This window comes from Symphalangus syndactylus, chromosome 17, assembly GCF_028878055.3.
Source record: "Symphalangus syndactylus isolate Jambi chromosome 17, NHGRI_mSymSyn1-v2.1_pri, whole genome shotgun sequence".
NCBI classification, from domain to species: domain Eukaryota; kingdom Metazoa; phylum Chordata; class Mammalia; order Primates; family Hylobatidae; genus Symphalangus; species Symphalangus syndactylus.
In genome coordinates this window covers 12584029-12604654 of record NC_072439.2, presented here as the reverse complement: position 1 = coordinate 12604654, position 20626 = coordinate 12584029, and the positions used below count along the sequence as shown (strand labels likewise).

Sequence of the window (20626 nt, the reverse complement as noted above, 5' to 3'; positions counted from 1 at the left end):
TCAGCCAGTATGGTAGGGAGGAGTAGTATGTCATTTTTGCTCTAATTTGCATTACCCTTACGAAAAAACTGAATTATCATTTAAATATTAGCCACTCGGACAAGCTTCCTTTGTGAATGATTAATCAAATCTGTAATTTTACTTCTCCGTTGTTCTGCCTGCCTTAGTAATTTACAGGAGGGTTTATACTGTGTACGCAAGCCCTTTGCCAGATTTGTGTATCGCACGTGTCTGCCTCCATTCTGTAGACTCTCTTTTCAGTCTCCTATGGTGCCCTTTGTTTTGTAGCTTCTATTATCTCTTCATTGTGTTTTATGGTGTTTTTATGTTTTCAGAAATGTTTGCCTATTCCAATTCATGATCTCTTATGTTTTCACATTTATCTTCAGTGATAAATCTGGAAACAATTTTCATTTATGGCATGATGTAGAGGTCTAGATACATTTTATGCTTGTGTAAAGTTCCTGGCTAAGGGGCAGAGGCAAGGACATGACCAAGCTGACACATATTGGCTGGAAATGCTCTCAGAGAAAGGAGGAGAAGCTCAGCTCAGATCCACGTGGAGATGCACTGAAGAGTTCCGGTGGATCGCGGGTGGTACCAAAGTGGAAAAAATGGTTGTGACCATCAATAAGGCCACGCAGCACTAAATGCCAGCCTACACTGACAGCCACTTGGCAGGACACAAGGTGCAACGGTAGAGGACCTTACAAAGTTTCCTGGGCCCCACAAGTGTGTAGAATGGGTGGGCTGCTTCAGCCATAGCCTTGGTCTGAGCAGCTTCCTAAATACTACAGCCATTGGCTTCGCTTGCTTGAGCTGGTTTAACCCTTTTATTAATTCCGACAGATGCTCTCTGCTACCCTCTAGTGATAACTAATGAAAACGCAGACTACTTAAAACCTTAAAACAACTGATGTCAGGCTATTTACAAGACTGCAGAGGACAATGACTTGTACATTTTAGAGCTCAAGTCAGAATAACCTTGCTCTTTTTTGATGGGTTTGACTTTCTTTCATATTGGATTAAATCTAGACTTACTGATGGTGCAGTAAAAATTGACACTTCTGTGCACAAAAAGAGAAAAATGATACCTTACTGTTTTATGTGTTAACATTGTTACTTGCTGTAAAATTTCCTACGGTTCCTAAGATAAAAAGACACAGTAAAAGTCCCTATAGAAACGAATGCGAAAAAAACCACCCCAATTTGTGCCCGTGTGGAACTGGAGAACCAAAGTTGAGCTGCCTCTGCCCAGTCCTGGATAAATACCAGGTTCCTCAGCAAAATAAATGTGGTTATTGTAATCTAAATTTTAGGGGGGCGGAGACAGGCGCGGTGGCTCACGCCTGTAATTCCAGCACTTTGGGAGGCCAAGGCGGGCGATCACATGAGGTCAGGAGTTTGAGACCAGCCTGACCAACATGAAGAAACTCCGTCTCTACTAAAAATACAAAATTAGCCGGGCACGGTGGCACATATCTGTAATCCCAGCTACTCAGGAGGCTGAGGCAGGAGAATCGCTTGAACCCGGGAGGCGGAGGTTGCGGTGAGCCGAGATCGCACCATTGCACTCCAGCCTGGACAATAAGAACAAACCTCCGTCTCAAAAAATAAAAAATAAATAATTTTGGGGGCGGCATTATGCAGCCATAGAGAGTCAGAACACTGACATAATATGACATGTCCTTCACCACGCCAGGTGACCCTACTAATGTATGAAGTATTTGAATTTGGCTCTGATTTTGAGATAGTTGTATTTTTAATCACTTTAAGGAATTATTTTCCTAAACAAGTATGTTTACACTTGATCTTACCCAAAAGACCGAGAAGCGATCTAAACAAGTATTTCTAAGCAGAAATAGAAATTTAATTATGTACAAATACAGCCTTACCTCCCTGAGGATATTTCTCATCTCCTTGGTGAATTATATGAAGATATTTGGATTTTCCAATATGGAAACATTTAAATTCCTGGAATAAGTCCCACTCCTTTATAAATATATAAACATGTGGGGCACCCTATTGTCCCATTAGGATTCATGATTCTTCATTCAAATGTGAGATTACTTTATTCATTTATTTATATATATATATTTTTTTTTTTTTTTTGAGACGGAGTCTTGCTCTGTCACCCAGGCTGGAGTGCAATGGTGCGATCTCGGCTCACTGCAAGCTCCGCCTCCCGGGTTCACGCCATTCTCCTGCCTCAGCCTCCCGAGTAGCTGGGACTACAGGCACCTACCACCACGCCCGGCTAATTTTTTGTGTTTTTAGTATAGACGGGGTTCCATCGTGTTAGCCAGGATGGTCTCGATCTCCTGACCTCGTGATCCGCCCGCCTCGGGCTCACAAAGTGCTGGGATTACAGGCGTGAGCCACCGCGTCCGGCCGAGATTAAATGTCATAGGGATGACGTTTGATCTGCAGAGTAAAGGGTTGTCTCCCCCGATCCAAATAGTGCAGTGTGTTCGCTGGCCCCAAACGAATTCCCAAAGGATCCTTTGCCAACCCGCTGGGCAAGAAGCTTCATACTGCCGGACTCTCACTGTGCTCTAGCCCATCTGTGCCCACCCTAGCTCCACGGCTCCATAACAACCCGCAGGGCGCGGTGCTTTTCATGGCCACACAGTGGGAGCCCGGCGCCCCCTGGAGTCAGGAGCCCGCCATGCTCCAGTCTGCGACGGGCTGATTTGGTTTCTGATGGTAAAGGTCCCCTTACTCCCTGGCGTCTCATGAAGTTCTCTTGCTTCCTGTTTTGCACCGGGAGCTCCGTCGTGAGAGTGTCTGTTCCCTCGCTTCACCGCCATCGTGTCCCATGCGGTCCCCTCGTGTGTTCCCGTCCCAACACAACATCCCTGGGTCAGATCCCACCGTCCACCCTGCAGCCTTCAGTCTGTCTGCGGAGGCCCCAGTGGATCTGTCAGGGGAAGTAGGACGCTTCTTTTTTTTATTTTTATTTTTTGAAACAGAGTCTTGCTCTGTCACCAGAGCTGAAGTGCAGTGGCATGATCTCGGCTCACTGCAACCTCTGTCTCCCAGGTTGAAGCAATTCTCCTGCGTCAGCTTCCCAAGTAGCTGGGATTACAGGCGTATGTCACCATACCCGGCTAATTTTTTTGTATTTTTAGTAGAGATGGGATTTCACTATGTTGGTCAGGCTGGTCTCGAACTCCTGACCTCAGGTGATACACTCACCTCGGCCTCCCAAAAGTGCTGGGATTACAGGCGTGAGCCACCACGCCTGACTTTTTTTTTTTTTTTTTTTGAAACAGAGTCTCACTCTGTTGCCCAGGCTGCAGTGCAGTGGCAAGATCTCGGCTCAATGCAACCTCCACCTCCCGGGTTCGAGCGACTCTGCTGCATTAGCCTCCCGAGTAGATGGGACTACAGGCATGCGCCACCACGCCCGGCTAATTTTTGTACTTTTAGCAGAGACGGGAATTCGCCATGTTGGCCAGGCTGGCCTCTAACTCCTGACCTCAAGTGATTCGTCTGCCTTGTCCTCCCAAAGTGGTGGGATTATAGGCGTGAGCCACTGTGCCCGGCTTGGACGCTTCTAAAGCTCTAACTTCACGTCTCTTGGCCACAGGCAGGTGTTTTCCACGACCAAGTCGCTAACTGGAAGCGTAAGCAACAGTGTGAGGGGCGGGACTAGAAGGAAAGCTCCTCAGCACTTCCGGTTCTGGTTCTGAACTTAGCCGTAAGTGTTCCAGATCTCCAAAGATATGCAGGTTCAACTTGCAGGCCCAATTTTTAATTTTGAGGCAGGAGAATAGGGAATTAGGACAACCAAGAGTTAAGGCATAATCAAAGGAACAGCAGGTGCAGCCACTTCTAGGCAAGATTAGGCAGAAACAGGCCACATCCTCACTCCTGTGATAACAAGATAGAAGTCTCCACTTCAGACCCTGATTCGACAGGGCCAAGTCTCCACCTCAGCCTCTGATTGGCCATGGCCAAGTCTTCACTTCAGCCTCTGACTGGTTGCAGGTGAATCCTTCATAGGGGGTAACCAATTGGAGTTCTCTAAAGGGCACCTAGGGGTGTTACAAAATTCTTGTAGCTTTATAAAAACCCTGAAGAAGATTGCAACTGCGGCCCTTAACTGCCCACTAGAGTGCTCTCACTCTGTGGAGTGTACTTTCATTTAAATAAATCTGCGCTGTCATGGCTTTGTGTGTTTTGTTCAGTTCTTTGTTCAATGCATCAAGAACCTGGACAACTCACAGTCAGCACTTTCCATCTGGTACCAATTTGTACAATGAGAGGAATGTAGGAAAGGAGTGATCAAATAAGCTAACTGTGATTGTGAAATGACACGAAGTCTTTGCAGTGCTATCAAGACTATTTTTTTTTTTTTTTTTTTGAGGTGGAGTTTGGCTCTTGTTGCCCAGGCTGGAGTGCAGTGGCGCCATCTCGGCTCACCGCAACCTCCGCCTGCTGGGTTCAAGCAATTCTCCTGCCTCTGTCTCCCAAGTAGCTGGGATTACAGGCACCTGCCACCACGCCCAGCCAATTTTTGTATTTTTAGTAGAGACAGGGTTTCTCCATGTTGGTCAGACTGGTATCGAACTCTCGACCTCAGGTGATCCGCCCACCTCGGCCACCCAAAGTGCTGGGATTACAGGCGTAAGCCACTGCGCCCAGCTCTCTATCAAGACTATTAACAATGCAAATGGACACAGACTAGATTTCATTTGCCTTTAACTAAACACAAAGCTGTTACATATCGTTCTCTTCTAATAGCTGCTGGAAATCTAAGTATATGGAAACGATACCTATGAAAATCAAATGGACATTTTGGGCTTTGTAGGTCATTAAAAGTTTACACTTAAAAATTATTTTTTAATTAAAAAATAAAAATTAATTAAAGGATGACTAATAAATTGGGACATTACTCAAAATGATAACCCTGTGTGCAGCTCACTTCAGTTATTCCTTGACTAGTTCTCTCACCATCCATAGATTTTATCTTCACCAGGAAATCATGGCGGACTTGCCTAGATATCACTGTGCACATGGGAAGACACAATGGGCTAGAACTGTCAGATGACCATAACTCTTCCTCACCCTGTGAGGAACTCTAGTTTTCTGCAGAACACAATTTTTCCATCAGTGTGTAGGGGCAGCAAAGTGACAATGCCAAATATATAAGGCAATTTAAAATTATTCCACAAAGATATTAAAAACAAACACCTATATTGTGGTTCGAATCCAGATGAAGTACCTGGTCTCAGAAGCCAACGTCTAAACTCATAAAAACATATGACATGGGCCTGATGCTGTGGCTCATGCCTGTAATCCCAGCACTGTGGGAGGCCAAGCCGGGCAGATCACGAGGTGAAGAAATCGAGACCATCCTGGCCAACAAGGTGAAACCCCACCTGTACTAAAAATACAAAAAATTAGCTGGGCGTGGTGGCGCACGCCTGTATTCCCAGCCACTTGGGAGGCTGAGGCAGGAGAATCGCTTGAACCTGGGAGGCGGAGGTTGCAGTGAGCTGCTATCGCACCACTGCACTCCAGCCTAGCAACAGAGCAAAACTCCGTCACACACACACACACACACACTATATATATATATATATATATATATATCATGCCCTAAAATTTTTAATATTTGCAGAAATGAGGCTGAACCATAAATACACCTTTTGTTTCTTTTTTTTTTTGAGACAGAGTCTCACTGAGTTGCCCAGGCTGGAGTGCAGTGGTTCAATCTCTGCTCACTGCAAGTTCCGCCTCCGGGGTTCACGCTATTCTCCTGCCTCAGCCTCCCAAGTAGCTGGGACTACAGGTGCCCGCCACCACGCCCAGCTAATTTTTTTGTATTTTAGTAGAGACGGGGTTTCACCATGTTAGCCAGGATGGTTGCGATCTCCTGACCTTGTGATCCTCCCGCCTCGGCCTCCCAAAGTGCTGGGATTACAGGCATGAGCCACCACGCCCGGCCTGTTTTTTTTTTTTTTTTTTTTTTTTTTGAGACAGAGTCTTGGTCTTGTTGCCCAGGCTGGAGTGCAATCACACAATCTCGGCTCACTGCAACCTCCGCCTCCCAGGTTCAAGCGAGTCTCCTGCCTCAGCCTCTGAAGTAGCTGGGATTACAGGTGCCTGCCACCATGGCCAGCTAATTTTTGTATTTTCAGTAGAGACGGGGTTTTGCCATGTTGACCAGGCTGGTCTCGAACTCCTGACCTCGTGGTCCAACCACCTCAGCCTCCCAAAGTGCCGGGATTATAGGTTTGAGCCGCCGCTCCCGGCCAAGTATACTTTCATTTTTATGGGAAATAATTATTGTTTCTTTTTTTTTTTTTTAATTTGACATCGGGTCCCATTCTGTCATCCAGGCTAGAGTACAGTGGCAAGATAGCAGCTCATTGCAGCCCGGACCTCTTGGTGTCAACCAATCTTCCTCCCTCAGCCTCCTGAGTAGCTGGGTCTACAGGTGCACATCACCATGCCCAGATACTTTTAAAAATTTCTTTTTGTAGAGGCTGTGTCTCACTATGTGCCCAGACTGGCCTCGAACTCCTGTGCTCAAGTGATCCTCCTGCCTCAGCCTCCCAAAGCTTTGGAATTACAAGTGTGAGCCACTGCCCCTGGTCCTACTGTTATTTCTGTATTACTGCTCACTACTTCCTAACACTCACGAGCAGTTCTTGAAATAGTATTTAAAAAAAAGAAACAGTATTTAAGACATACTACATGGTGGAAGTATAAATGAATTCATGATGAGATTCTCACTCACTGAAGCCCGATCCTTTATTCTGCATTCCCTATTATCTACCTTGTCATGGTTGATACTATACTTTATTCTGCCTTGATATTATCTAAAAAGTTTTTTTTTTTTTTGAGATGGAGTCTTACTCTTGTCGCCCAGGCTGGATTGCAGTGGCGCAATCTCAGCTCACTGCAACCTCTGCCTCCCGGGTTCAAGTGATTCTCTTGCCTCAGCCTCCCAAGTCGCTGGGATTACAGACGCCCGCCACCACGCCTGGCCAATTTTTTGTATTTTTAGTAGAGACAAGGTTTCACCATGTTCACCATGTTGGCCAGGGTGGTCTCGAACTCCTGACATCAGGTGATCCACCTGCCTCGGTGGATCCTGGGATTACAGGCGTGAGCCATTGCTACTGGGCTCCAATAAAGTTTAAATTTGTTTTATTAGTTATCTTTTTATGTCTTTTGCTAGACTTATTTAATACTTAAATTTATAAAACTGTTACTTAAGTTTTTGCCATTATGAATAAACAAGAATTTATTACGCTGGGTGTGGTGGCTCACACCTGTAATCCCAGCACTTTGAGAGGCCGAGGTGGGCAGATTGCCTGAGGTCAGGAGTTTGAGACCAGCCTGGCCAGCATAGTGAAACCCCGTCTCTACTACAAATACAAAAATTAGCTGGATGTGGTGGCAGACACCTGTAATCCCAGCCCTTCAGGAGGCTGAGGTAGGAGAATCCCTTGAACCTGAGAGGCGGGGGTTGCAGTGAGCCAAGATCATGCCACTGCACTCCAGCCTGGGTAACAGAGCAAGACTCTGTCTCAAGAAAAAAAAAAAAAAAAAAAGAATTTCTTAGACAAAATTATAATAATATAGGAAACAAATGTACTAGAAAGAAAATGTCTAAATCCGAATGCATCTGGTAATATTGATTCAGAAGTATAATTTTTTTTGTGAGACAGTCTCGCTCTGTCACCCAGGCTAGAGTGCTGTGGCGTGATCTCGGCTCACTGCAAGCTCGTCTTCCTGGGTTCATGCCATTCTCTTGCCTCAGCCTCCTGAGTAGCTGGGACTGCAGGCACCTGTCACCACGCCCAGCTAATTTTTTGTATTTTTAGTAGAGACAGGGTTTCACCGTGTTAGCCAGGATGGTCTCAATCTCCTGACCTTGTGATCCACCTGCCTCGACCTCCCAAAGTGCTGGGATTACCGGCGTGAGCCACCGCGCCCAACCCAGAAGTATAATATTTAAAGTCACCAAGTTGATTTGGCAATTAAGTTTCAATATTTTAATACATTCTCCCAGTAAATAAAAAACAGAGATTGACATTTGTTAGTATAGAACTTATTTGAAAAACTCAGTTAAATAGGCTATTTCTCAGAAACATTTTATCCATTTGTATAGAATCCAACTTCTTTGAAAACACAAACACAGTAAATAGATATTTCTCAGAAACAGAAACTTTTGTTTTAATAATACATAACCAAACATAATAACTGAACACATACTGAGAGACTGTATTCAGCGCTATGTGACAGGAAATTCCCAGAGTGTACCTGATAAGCCAGTATCGTCTTTCATTTTCTCAGGAAAGGTAAGATTTATCTCATGAACAATACTAGGTCACGGTAGTTTTCAGTGATGCAGTAGGGAAACAATCCCTGTGCTTTTTTTTAGTATTTCTTTATTTATTTAGTTAGTTAGTTATTTTTGACACAGTCTTGCTCTGTCGCCCAGGCTGGAGTGCAGTGGCACGATCTCGACTCACTGCAAGCTTCGCTTCCCGGGTTCACACCATTCTCCTGCCTCAGCCTCCTGAGTAGCTGGGACTACAGGCGTCCGCCACCACGCCTGGCTAATTTTTTGTATTTTTCATAGAGACGGGGTTTCACCGTGTTAGCCAGGATGGTCTCGATTTCCTGACCTTGTGATCCGCCTGCCTCGGCCTCCCAAAGTGCTGGGATTACAGGCGTGAGCCACCGCACCCGGCCACAATCCCCTGTGTTTTTATGGTTGTACCGTTGTATCTGTCATGGAAGCAGGAACACAGAAGCACAAGAAATACTGAGAGAATGAGGTATTAAGATAATGATAATACGGCCAGGCATAGTGGCTCACGCCTGTAATCCCAGCACTTTGGGAGGCCGAGGTGGGCAGATCACCTGAGGTCAGGAGGTTGAGACCACCCTGGCCAACATGGTGAAACCCCATCTCTAGTAAAAATACAAAAATTAGCCGGGCACGGTGGTGCATGCCTATAGTCTCAGCTACCTGGAAGTCTGAGGCAGGAGAATCGCTTGAACCTGGGAGGTGGAGGTTGCAGTGAGCCAAGATCGTGCCACTGCACTCCAGCTTGGGCAACATAACAGGACTCTGTGTCAAAAAAGAAAAAGAAAAAGAAAAAAAACCCCAAAAAATCTATTTTCCAATTCCAACCCAGAAGCCAGGTCAAAGAGCAAACAGCAACAGATGAAAAAAATAGTTTCTACGAGACTACCCTTCTCCAAGACTTTACATACATACGTATTTCTACCAACTACTTATTAGCCCAAAAGCAAAACGAATAAGGATTTTCTGACCAATAGCATAAAGCTGCTGAATTACTTGCCTGTATAAGTAGAAAGTATTAACATTAAAAATAGTTTTTCCTTGTAAAATGGAAAGGTAGAATAAAAGTAACATGTAAGTAATATCCAGCTTGGAACACACAGGGCCAGTCAGAAAATGTCAACAAACACCAATATTTCATTGGTCTAATGGCCTCACGCTGAGTAACAAAAAAATTATATAAAAATGAAAGTTAATGCATATTAAAATACATTTCAAATCACCCATGGGTACAATACACTTCTAAATGAAAAGAGAAACATTAGTAATTTATAAGAAAAAAACATTATGTATCAAAATTTCAGTACTATAGATGAGAAAGGACTTACAGAATTCTCCCCTCAACTTTATCTGCAAGAGAACTGCAAATTCATTGGCTAGAGGTCCACTTTTAGGATGAGGTCCTGATAAAGGCAATACCATATTTATAAATGTCATGAGATTCTTCTCCTGCTGTGAATTTTCTTTTTTTTTTTTTTTTTTTTTTGAGACAGAGTCTCGCTCTGTCACCCAGGCTGGAGTACAGTGGTGCCATCTCGGCTCACTGCAAGCTCTGCCTCCCGGGTTCATGCCATTCTCCTGCCTCAGCCTCCCGCACAGCTGGGACTACAGGCGCCTGCCGCCACGCCCGGCTAATTTTTTGTATTTTTTTGTATTTTTTTTTTTTTAGTAGAGATGGGGTTTCACCGTAGCCAGGATGGTCTCGATCTCCTGACCTCGTGATCCACCTGCCTAGGCCTCCCAAAGTGCTGGGATTACAGGCGTGAGCCACCACACCCGGCCCTCCTGCTGTGAATTTTCTGAACCACAGTTGTGAATTAATTTGCAGAGGTTTTCCCCCATTACTTAGATGTACAGGGTTTCTTTCCTGTGTGACTTCTCATGTGACCTTGAAAGGCTTTGGGACAACTGAAAGCTTTCCCACATTTTTCGCATTTATTGGGCTTCTGTCCAATCTGCGTTCTTACATTTCTGGAAGAGCAAAGCCCGCCTGAAGGTTTTCCCACACTGGCTGCATTTACAGGTTTCTCCCCCATGTGCTTTCTCTCATGTTTGTGTAAAGATGAAGACCAACCATATGTTTTCCCACACGTTTCACATTTATAGACTTTTTCTCTAGTTTGCAATTTGACATCTGTGGAGGGGCGAGGCCTCACGGAAGGCTTTCCCACACTGCCCCCACTCACAGGTTTCTTTTTAGCGTGCGTTCTCACGTGTTTGTGTAAGGATGAGGGCCAACCAAACGCTTTCCCGCATTTTTCACACTTATAGGGTTTCTCCCCGTTGTGAATTCTCACGTGTCGTTGAAAGGATGTTGCCCAGCAGTAGGCCTTCCCACACTGCTTGCACTCAAAGGGTCTCCCACCGGCGTGCATGATCATATGGACTCGAAAGGATTTCTGACACCTGAAGCCTTTCCCACAGTGCTTGCACTCATACGGTCTCCCTCCGGCGTGCATCATCACATGCGCGCGAAAGGATTTGGGACAACTGAAGCCTTTCCCACACTGCCCACATTCATAGGGTTTCTCTCCAGTGTGAGTCCTTACATGTTCAGTGAGAGAGTGGGAACGAAGAAATGTCTTCCCACAAGACTGACAGGCATAGGGTTTCTCTCCACTGTGAGTTTTCTCATGCATCTGCAGGTAGGAAGGACGACTGAAGGCTTTCCCACATTCCTTACATTTATATAATTTTTGTCCAGAGTGAGCTCTTTTGTGCCTCATCAGGGATGAAGAATGGGTGAAGAGTTTTCCACACTGACTGCATTCATATCGTCTTACACCAGTACGATGATTCTTGTGCAGATGACGATTACAATTTCGAGTCTTTCTGAAGGTTCTTCCACGTTTATTACCTTTACTGCTTTTACATGGTCTCTCCACCCTTGGATTTCTGCTAAAAATGGGCAGCACATTATTAATGGTTTATGCCTTAATAATTTCTTTTTTTTTTTTTCCTTGAGATGGAATTTTGCACTTGTTCCCCAGGCTGGAGTGCAGTGGCACAATCTTGGCTCACTGCAACCTCTGCCTCCCAGGTTCAAGCAATTCTCCGTCTCAGCCTCCTGAGCAGCTAGGATTACAGTCACACGCCACCACGCCCAGCTAATTTTTGTATTTTTAGTAGAGATGGGGTTTCACCATATTGGTCAGGCTGGTCACAAACTCCCCACCTCAGGTGATCCACCTGCCTTGGCCTCTCAAAGTGCTGGGATTACAGACATGAGCCACTGCGTCCAGCTAATTATTCCTTAATATATATTAATGAATATTAGGATAACATTTTTGCCATTTTCTGTACAAGGGTAAGTTTCCTGTACTGTTGAAATTATTTCAAACTGGAATAAACAAAATACCCTGGTAGAAAGTTCAACCACAGCCCATTACAAAATCAATAGTAATATGTGCTGTTCTCTGATAATTGTTTCTAACAGAATTATCTTTTTTTTTTTTTTTTTTTTTTGAGACAGAGTCTCACTCTGTTGCCCAGCCCAGGCTAGAGTGCAGTGGCACGATCTTGGCTCGCTGCAACCTCCACCTCCTGGGTCCAAGCAATTCTCCTGTCAGCCATCTGAGCAGCTAGGATTACAGCCACATGCCACCACGCCTATTTTTGTATTTTTAGTAGAGTTAGGGTTTCACCGTGTCGGTCAGGCTGGTCAAAAACTCCTCACCTCAGGTGATCCATCTGCCTCGGCCTCCCAAAGTGCTGGGATTACAGGTATTAGCCGCCGTGCCCAGCGATACTGCCTTTTTCTTCTAAGTGCCACTCACCTCAAATGTCTCTCTGTGGTGGTGTGCTTGTCTTTAACACTACGTTCTTCCCAATTTTTTCCTAAAAGGGAGGCCCATGCATTCTTGCTTGTGAACTTTTCTATTTTCTGTTTAAGGGATAATTTTTCTCCACAAGTATCCTGCTGAGAAATGGACCCATTGGTTTTAAGTTGAGCCTCATTATCTGAAACAAAAAAGTGAACCAATAGGATGAGGAAGGCATCTGCAAAGAAAGAAGTAATTCAGGTGTTTAATTGTTTCATGACTTCATTATGTTATGTTATTTTATTTATTTATTTTTGAGACAGAGTCTCACTCTGTCGCCCAGGCTGGAGTGCAGTGGTGCGATCTCAGCTCACTGCAAGCTCCGCCTCCCAGATTCAAGCGATTCTCCTGTCTCAGCCTCCCAAGTAGCTGGGATTACAGACGCCCGCCACCACGCCCAGCTAATTTTTTGTATTTTTAGTAGAGATGGGGTTTCACCATATTGGCCAGGCTGGTCTCAATCTCCTGACATTGTGATTTGCCTGCCTTGGCCTCTCAAAGTGCTGGGATTACAGGTGTGAGCCACTGTGCCCGGCCTGACTTCATTAAGAAGAAGTACAAGAGCTCTCTTTCTGCCATCTTGGAGCCTGTGGAGGCCTGAAGGGAACACGACTTCCAAAAGAAAATGTGTCTGGAAGGTGGTGGTCCAAGGCCATTTTGGCTGCCTGTAAGCAGGGTCTCCAGAACCAAAGGGAGCACACAGCTCTTCTTAAAACTGAAGGTGTTTGGCCAGGTGTGGTGGTTCACGCCTGTAATCCCAGCTCTTTGGGAGGCCAAGGCGGGCGGATCACGAGGTCAGGAGATTGAGACCACCCTGGCTAACACGGTGACATCCCGTCTCTACTAAAAATACAAAAAATTAGCCGGGCGCGGTGGCAGGTGCCTGTAGTCCCAGCTACTCGGGAGGCTGAGGCAAGAGAATGGCATGAACCCGGGAGGCAGAGCTTGCAGTGAGCTGAGATCGCGCCACTGCACTCCAGCCTGGGTGACAGAGCGAGACTCCGTCTCAAAATAATAATAATAATAATAATAATTGAAGGTGTTTATGCTGAAGATGAAACTGAATTCTATTTGGGTAAGAGACATGCTTATGTATACAAAGCAAACAACAACACAGTGACTCCTGGTGGCAAACCAAACCAAACCGGAATCATCTGAGGAAAGATCATTCAGGCCCACAGAAACAGTGGCATGATTCACGCCAAATTCTGAAGCAATCTTCCTGCTAAGGCCATTGGTCACAGAATCCCTGTGATGCTGTCCCTCTCAAGGACTTCAATTAATGAGAAGTGAAAAAAAAAAAAAAAAAGTACAAGCAGTCAAAATGGTAGACAATTTTAAATGCACAGAAAAATCAACACAAGGTTTCAAACAATTAACCTCTCTGTGTCCCCAATATATAACCGCACTGGTAACACAAAAGGACCCTAACTCTTTTCTTTTTCTTCTTTTTTTTTTTTTTTTTGAGACAGAGTCTCACTCTGTTGCCCAGGCAGGAGTGCAATGACGCAATCTCGACTCACTGCAACCTCTGCCTCCCAAGTTCAAGTGATTCTGCTGCCTCAGCCTCCCGAGTAGCTGGGACTACAGGTGCCCGCCACCACACCTGGCTAATTTTTTGTATTTTTAGTAGAGACGGGGTTTCACCATCTTGGCCAGGCTAGTCTCAAACTCCTGACCTCATGATCCGCCCGCCTCGGCTTCCCAAAGTGCTGGTATTACAGGCGTGAGCCACCGCACCTGGCCGACCCTAAGTCTTTTCAACAAGACAGAAAGAAAAGTACAGATCGATAGGTAGATTTTTATTATCACAGAGAAGCTACCGAATTTTAGGTCCAGGACATCAATGATTATAACTGTCTTATTAACCAATGTATTCCCCTTCTACATTCTAAATCTTACAATAGGCTTAATGAGCAAGAAATATTTATTCTATTTTTTTTTTTTTTTTGAGACAGAGTCTCGCTCTGTGGCCCAGGCTGGAGTGCAGTGGCATGATCTCGGCTCACTGCAACCTCTGCCTCCCGGGTTCAAGTGATTCTCCTGCCTCAGCCTCCCAAGTAGCTAGGACTACAGGAGCATGCTACCACACCGGGCTAATTTTTGATTTTTTTGTAGAGACAAGGTCTCGCTATGTTGCCCAGGCTGGTTGTCAACTCCTAGCCTCAAGTGATCCTCCTGCCTTAGCCTCCTAAAGCACTGGGAATACAGGCATGAACCACTGCAACCACACAAAACATTTATTATCTAATAACTAAATACAGAAATAATGCCATCCTTACCTACTGAGACCAGGTGCTTGAAGGTCTCCAGCATCACATCTCTGTAGAGTTTTCTCTGAGCAGGATTCAGTAAGGCCCATTCCTCCAGAGTGAAATCCACAATCACGTCTTGAAAGACCACTGTGTCCTAAAACAAACCACATATGTGTACATGAGGATGGGTAAAACTCACAGCACTGGGGAACTGAACTCAGTTCATGGGACACTCACACAAGATCCTGCAGTCTCCCAAAATCTATTTAAGACTCAGTCCTCAGACCTCTTCCCCTCTGTCTCTAATCACTTCCTGTGTCGTAGGTTTTTTTGTCTTTGACAAGTAAAAGTTGCATACATTTAAGGTGTAGGTGATGATTTGATACACATATACTCTGGGAAATGATTGCCATGAAGTTAATTAACACATCTGTCACCAGCTACCTTTTTAAAAAATCTGATGGTAAGAACAGGTAAGATTTATACTCTTAGTACATTTCATTTTTTTTTTTTGAGACAGAGTCTCGCTCTGTCGCCCCAGGCTAGAGTGTAGTAGGGCCATCTCGGCTCATTGCAAGCTCCGCCTCCTGGGTTCAAGCGATTGTCCTGCCTCAGTCTCCCGAGTAGCTGGGATTACAGGTGCACACCAACATGCCTAATTTTTATATTTTTAGTAGAGATGGGGTTTCACCTTGTTGGCCAGGCTGCTCTTGAACTCCTGACCTCAAGTGATCCAACCGTCTTGGCCTCCCAAAGTGCTGGGATTATAGGCGTGAGTCACCATGCCCGGCCTTTTAGTATTTTTTTTTTTTTTTTGAGACGGAGTCTCGCTCTGCCACCCAGGCTAGAGTGCAGTGGCACGATCTCAGCTCACTGCAACCTCCGCCTCCCGGGTTCAAGCAATTCTCTTGCCTCAGCCTCCTGAGTAGTTGGGATTACAGGCGCCCGCCACCACGCCCAACTAATTTTTGTATTTTTAGTAGAGACGGGGTTTTACCATGTTGGTCAGGCTGGTCTCGAACCCCTGACCTCGTGATCTCCCCACCTTGGACTCCCAAAGTGCTGGGATTACAGGCGCGAGCTGCCGCGCCCAGCCCAGTGTATTTCAAGTGTACATTACAGTATCCTTAAATACAGTCACCATGTTGTACACTGAATGTAGAGAATTTATTCATCTTACAGTGGAAAGTTGCTTCACTTTGACAACATCTCTCCCCACTTCCCCTGCCCCTCAGCCGCAGGCAATCACTCTTCTACTCTCTTCCTCTAGGAATCTGGTTCTTTTCGATTCTCCATTTGAGTAAGATCATCCGGTATTCATCTTTCTATGCCTGGCTTGTCTCACATAGCATAATGTGCCCCAGGTTCATCCTTGCTGTCGCCATGGCAGGATTTCCTTCTTTATTATGACGAAATAACATTTAACTGTATATATGCGTATGTCATATACTTTTTTTTTCTTGAGACGGTGTCTCGCTCTGTCGCCCAGGCTGGAGTGCAGTGGTGTGATCTCGGCTCACTGCAACCTCCGTGTGTCATATATTCTTTATCCTGTGTCACAGTCTTTAGAAAAAAAAATTTTTTTGAGATAGAGTCTCGCTCTGTCACCTAGGCTGGAGTACAATGGTGCGATCTTGGCTCACTGCAACCTCCGCCTCCAGGGTTCAAGTGATCCTCCTGCTTCAGCCTCCCAAGTAGCTGGGATTACAGGCACATATCACCACGCCTGGCTAATTTTTTGTATTTTTAGTAGAGACAGGGCTTCACCGCATTAGCCAGGATGGTCTCAATCTCCTGACCTTGTGATCCACCTGCCTCGGCCTCCCAAAGTGCTGGGATTACAGGCATGAACCATTGCGCCCGGCCTTTTTTTTTTGAGATGGAGTCTTGCTCTGTCACCCAGGCTGGAGTGCAATAGCGTGATCTCGGCTCACTGCAAACTCCGCCTTCAGAGTTCAAGCGATTCTCCTGCCTCAGCCTCCCGAGTAGCTGGGATTACAGGCGTGTGCCACCACGTCCAACTAATTTTTGTATTTTTAGTAGAGATGAGGTTTCACCATGTTGGCCAGGTTGTTCTCAAGCTCCTGACCTCAGGCGATCTGCCTGCTTTGACCTCCCAAAGTGCTGGGATTACAGGCGTGAGCCACCGCGCCTGGCCAGAAAATTTTTTAGAGACAAGGTCTCACTCTGTTGCGCAGGCTGGAATGCAGTGGCGAAATCAGAGCTCACTGCAGCCTTGAACTCCTGGGCTGAAGCCATCCACCTGCCTCAGCTTCCCAACTAACTGGGATTACAGGTGTGTGCCACCATGCCTGGCTAATTTTTATCATTATTATTATTTTTTAGTAGACTCAGGGTTTTACCACGTTGGTCAGGCTGGTCTCGAACTCCTGACCTCAACTGATCCACCTGCCTCGGCATCCCAAAGTGCTGGGATTACAGGCAATGGCCCCAACCCAAAATAGTAAAATGTCATCTGCTCCCTGAAATTAGCAACAAGAGAAGCTTTCAGAAGTGATCCAATTTAAATCAATCATGGCGAATGTAGTATACAATGAAAAAACATAGAAACGAGAAAATTGTTCTGGGTGGGAGAAACAGCCAGAGGTTAGGCCCTAAGGAAGGAGTGGGCCTTGGCTTTTTCAGGCACAGCCAGAGCCTGTGTGACTGGACAGAGGGGGATGGGGAGTGACAGCCAAGGGGGGTCGAGTGACGTGAAGTGAGGCACATCACTTTGTGGGGAACTCATCAGCCACAGTAAGGACTTTGGCTTTGGCTCTGAATGACTCCAGGCCTTTGCGCAGAGCAGTGATCTCATCTAACAGCTGACACTAGATCACAGGGGACAGATACAGACACCGGGACACCTGTTAGGAGGCGAAAGCCACACTAGGTGAGAAGTAGGCGTGTCAGCTTGGGTGGTCACAGTGTAGTCATGTGCAGGACCGGCATAAGAGGAGATACAGGCTGGGCGCGGTGGCTCATGCCTGTAATCCCAGCACTTTGGGAGGCCAAAGTGGGTGGATCACAAGGTCGGGAGATTGAGACCATCCTGGCTAACACCGTGAAACCCCGTCTCTACTAAAAATAGAAAAAAATTAGCCGGGCATGGTGGCGGGTGCCTGTAGTCCCAGCTACCCAGGAGGCTGAGGCAGGAGAGTGGCATGAACCCAGAAGGCAGAGCTTGCAGTGAGCTGAGATCACGCCATTGCACTCCAGCCTGGGTGACAGAGCAAGACTCCGTTTCAAAAAAAAAAAAAAAAAGAGGAGATATAAAATTTCCTCATGGGCTCAAGTTGGGGCAAGACAGGACAGGAAGAATCAAGCAAGACTGATTATTTCACGCAGGAAAACTGGAATAACGGAGTTACCAGCAACTGAGATGTAGGCGGTAATATGTGGACCAGGCTCTTGGGGAGAGGCTGAGGATATACCGCAATGCAGCTGAGAATAAGACATTCAACTGGACACACATATAATAATGTCTTTAGGGGCACTGGTCACAATGGAAAAAATTTGAAAATACCCAAATGGTCACTAGCAAGCAGTGGAATAAACACTAACAATATATCCCTATGAGTGAATATAAAAGAGTGATAAAGGGGCCGGGCGCGGTGGCTCATGCCTGTAATCCCAGCACTTTGGGAGGCTGAGGTGGGTGGATCAGCTGAGGTCAGGAGTTCGAGACCTGCCTGGCCAACATGGTGGAACCCCGTCTCTACTAAAAATACAAAAATTAGCTGGCTGTGGCCACGCGTGCCTGTAATCCCAGCTACTCGGGAGGCTGAGGCAGGAGAACCACTTGAACCCAGGAGGTGGAGGTTGCAGTAAGCGGAGATTGTGCCATTGCACTCCAGCCTGGGTGACACAGCGAGGCTCCATCTCAAAAAAAAAAAAAAAAAAAAAAAATAGCCAGTCATGGTGGCACATGCTGCCTGTAATCCTAGCATTTTGGGAGGCCGAGGCAGGTGGATCACCTGAAGTCAGGAGTTCGAGACCAGCCTGGCCAACATGGTAAAACCCTGTCTCTACTAAAAATACAAAAATTAGCTGGACATGGTGGCATGCAGCTGTAGTTCCAGCTACTGGGGAGGCTGAGGCAGGAGAATCAATCGCTTGAACCCAAGAGGCGGAGGTTGCAGTGAGCCGAGATCGCGCCACTGCACTCCAGCCTGGGTGACAGAGCAAGACTCCGTTTCAAAAAATAAAAACAAAAAATAAAAGAACAGAACTATCATCTGTCACAAATTCTCCACCCTGGAAAAGGAGAATAACTGATATTTTAGCGAGTTTTTGTAATTCACCAAATTATATACCAAACATTTTTTTCTTGTAGCAATGTATTCATTTCGGCCGGTGTCATAATAAAAGAGAGATTTTCTCTCTTTCTCTGCGATTCTTTTTCCCGGGTGCCCCGTCAAGGGCTAAGCCCTGGAATCCCATTTGTCATCACCGAAAATAAAACAACAGATGTGAGAAACTTAACCACACATGCAAAAAAGGAACGGAAAAAAAAAAAAAAAAGGCATGCTAGAATTTTTAACAAATGGAATGTAAGACGAGAGCTTTATTTTTTTTCTTAAATTCACCTCCTTGGAAATATTTTATCTTTCAAAACTGTATTCTTTACTGTATGTTCTATTGACTGAAAAAATCTGAGGCTCAAGAACCAAATCAGTCTTTAGAAGGAGAGAAACCCAGGCAGGGGCGGCTGGGCTGGAGTCCGGCCTGCGGGCCTTTGGGGTCAGGCCCGGCCGTCCCGCCACGTGGAGTGCCCGCACCACCTGTCCACCCCTCGCCCCTCCCAGGGACGTGGGCCTGGGTCCGGGCCCAAAGCCTGCATCCAAACGCATTCTGCTTTGGGATTGTTGCACCGCCTCGCTGGGGTGAGTTTTTTTTTTTTATTTTGTACTTGGGTTAGTTTTTCTTCCAATTAACTTTGTGAGACCCCACAGGGCAGGAGTCATTTCTGTCTTTTTTTCCCCTCCATCCCAGCGTCCTGACAACTACAACTTTCCAGGGAATGAAGACTGGGGCAGGGGAAGAAGCTCCCCGCAGGACCCGGGGGTGAGACGGGGACAGAGGCTGCATGGGGGCGGGGGGTCCCCGGCGGCTCCCCTGGGAGTTTCAGCGTGTTCTGGCCGCTTCCAACCCTCCCCTCCCAGGGCTCCGGCTCAGGCTTGGCTCCTGCCCTGCACTCACCATGTCCTGCCCGTTCCTGAGCTCTTTGAGGAGCTCCCTGCGCCTCGCAGCCGGTGCAGGTGAGCACGATGGGGACACCTGTGGTCACACAGGGCAGGCCGGGTGTGCTCAGCAGGGAGGACAGCAACGCCCCGCCCCTGGGGCTGTGATTGGACGGTTCTCTTCTCTGTTCATCTCTGATTGGAGACTTCACCAGTCACATCCCAAATCCCCTGATTGGACAGTTCTTTAGACTCTGCCCTTCCTCTTCTGGTTGGTCAACTTGCTATCCCCTGAGCTCCCCTGATTGGACAGTTCTTCAGGCCCCACCCCAGCTTTCCTAATTGGTCAGGTTTCCAGGCCCTGCCTCAGCTCCTTTGATTTGACAGGTCTCCAGGCTCTGCCCCAACCCCCCTGATTGACAGTTCTCATCTGGATTCTCCACCTCAGCTCCCCTGATTGGTCAGTTCTCTAGGCCCCACCCCAGCTTCCTGATTGGTCAGTTCTCAGGTCTTGGGTCCTGCAGGCAGCAGCCCCCATCCACAGTGGTCTCCTTCCTGAAATGAAAATAGTGCTGACTTAGAGGGAACCCTGGGCCCTTTGGGTATCCACCTGTAGAAAAAAGCAGCTTCTTCTGTCCTCAGTCTATTGCCAGATTCCATGACGCTGGAGGAGGTCCCCTCTCTCTCCTGACCAGTAGACACCTGGGGAGGCCCATGGGGTCAAGTGAGTGACCAAAGAAAGGTTTACCATTCCCTAACTAGGGTCAGCACAATTGCTAGAACTGAACTCTAGAGCCATTAGCAATGGTCTAGCCGGCCGGGCGTGGTGGCTCATGCCCGTAATCCCAGCGCTTTGGGAGGCCAAGGTGGGTGGATCACCTGAGGTCAGGAGTTCGAGACCAGCCTGGCCAACATGATGAAACCCTGTCTCTACTAAAAATACAAAAAATTAGCCGGGTATGGTGGCAGGTGCCTGTAATCCCAGCAACTCGGGAGGCTAAGGGGGAAGAATTGCTTGAACCTAGAAGGCAG

General features: G+C 46.5%; 1 protein-coding gene and 1 pseudogene across 1 annotated transcript; one reads left to right on the top strand and one right to left on the bottom strand.

Moving 5' to 3' along the window:
* Nucleotides 1-8137: 8137 nt before the first annotated feature.
* Nucleotides 8138-12321, bottom strand: ZNF556 (zinc finger protein 556). The gene is made up of 2 exons (XM_063620682.1): nt 12112-12321; nt 8138-11233 (listed from the first exon to the last, which is right to left on the bottom strand). Exon 2 carries the CDS (start codon nt 11059-11061, stop codon nt 10177-10179), a length of 885 nt encoding a protein of 294 aa, XP_063476752.1. The 5' UTR covers nt 11062-11233; nt 12112-12321; the 3' UTR covers nt 8138-10176.
* LOC129465963 (large ribosomal subunit protein eL33-like) lies at nt 12322-13449 on the top strand (annotated as a pseudogene).
* The last annotated feature ends 7177 nt before the right edge of the window (nt 13450-20626 follow it).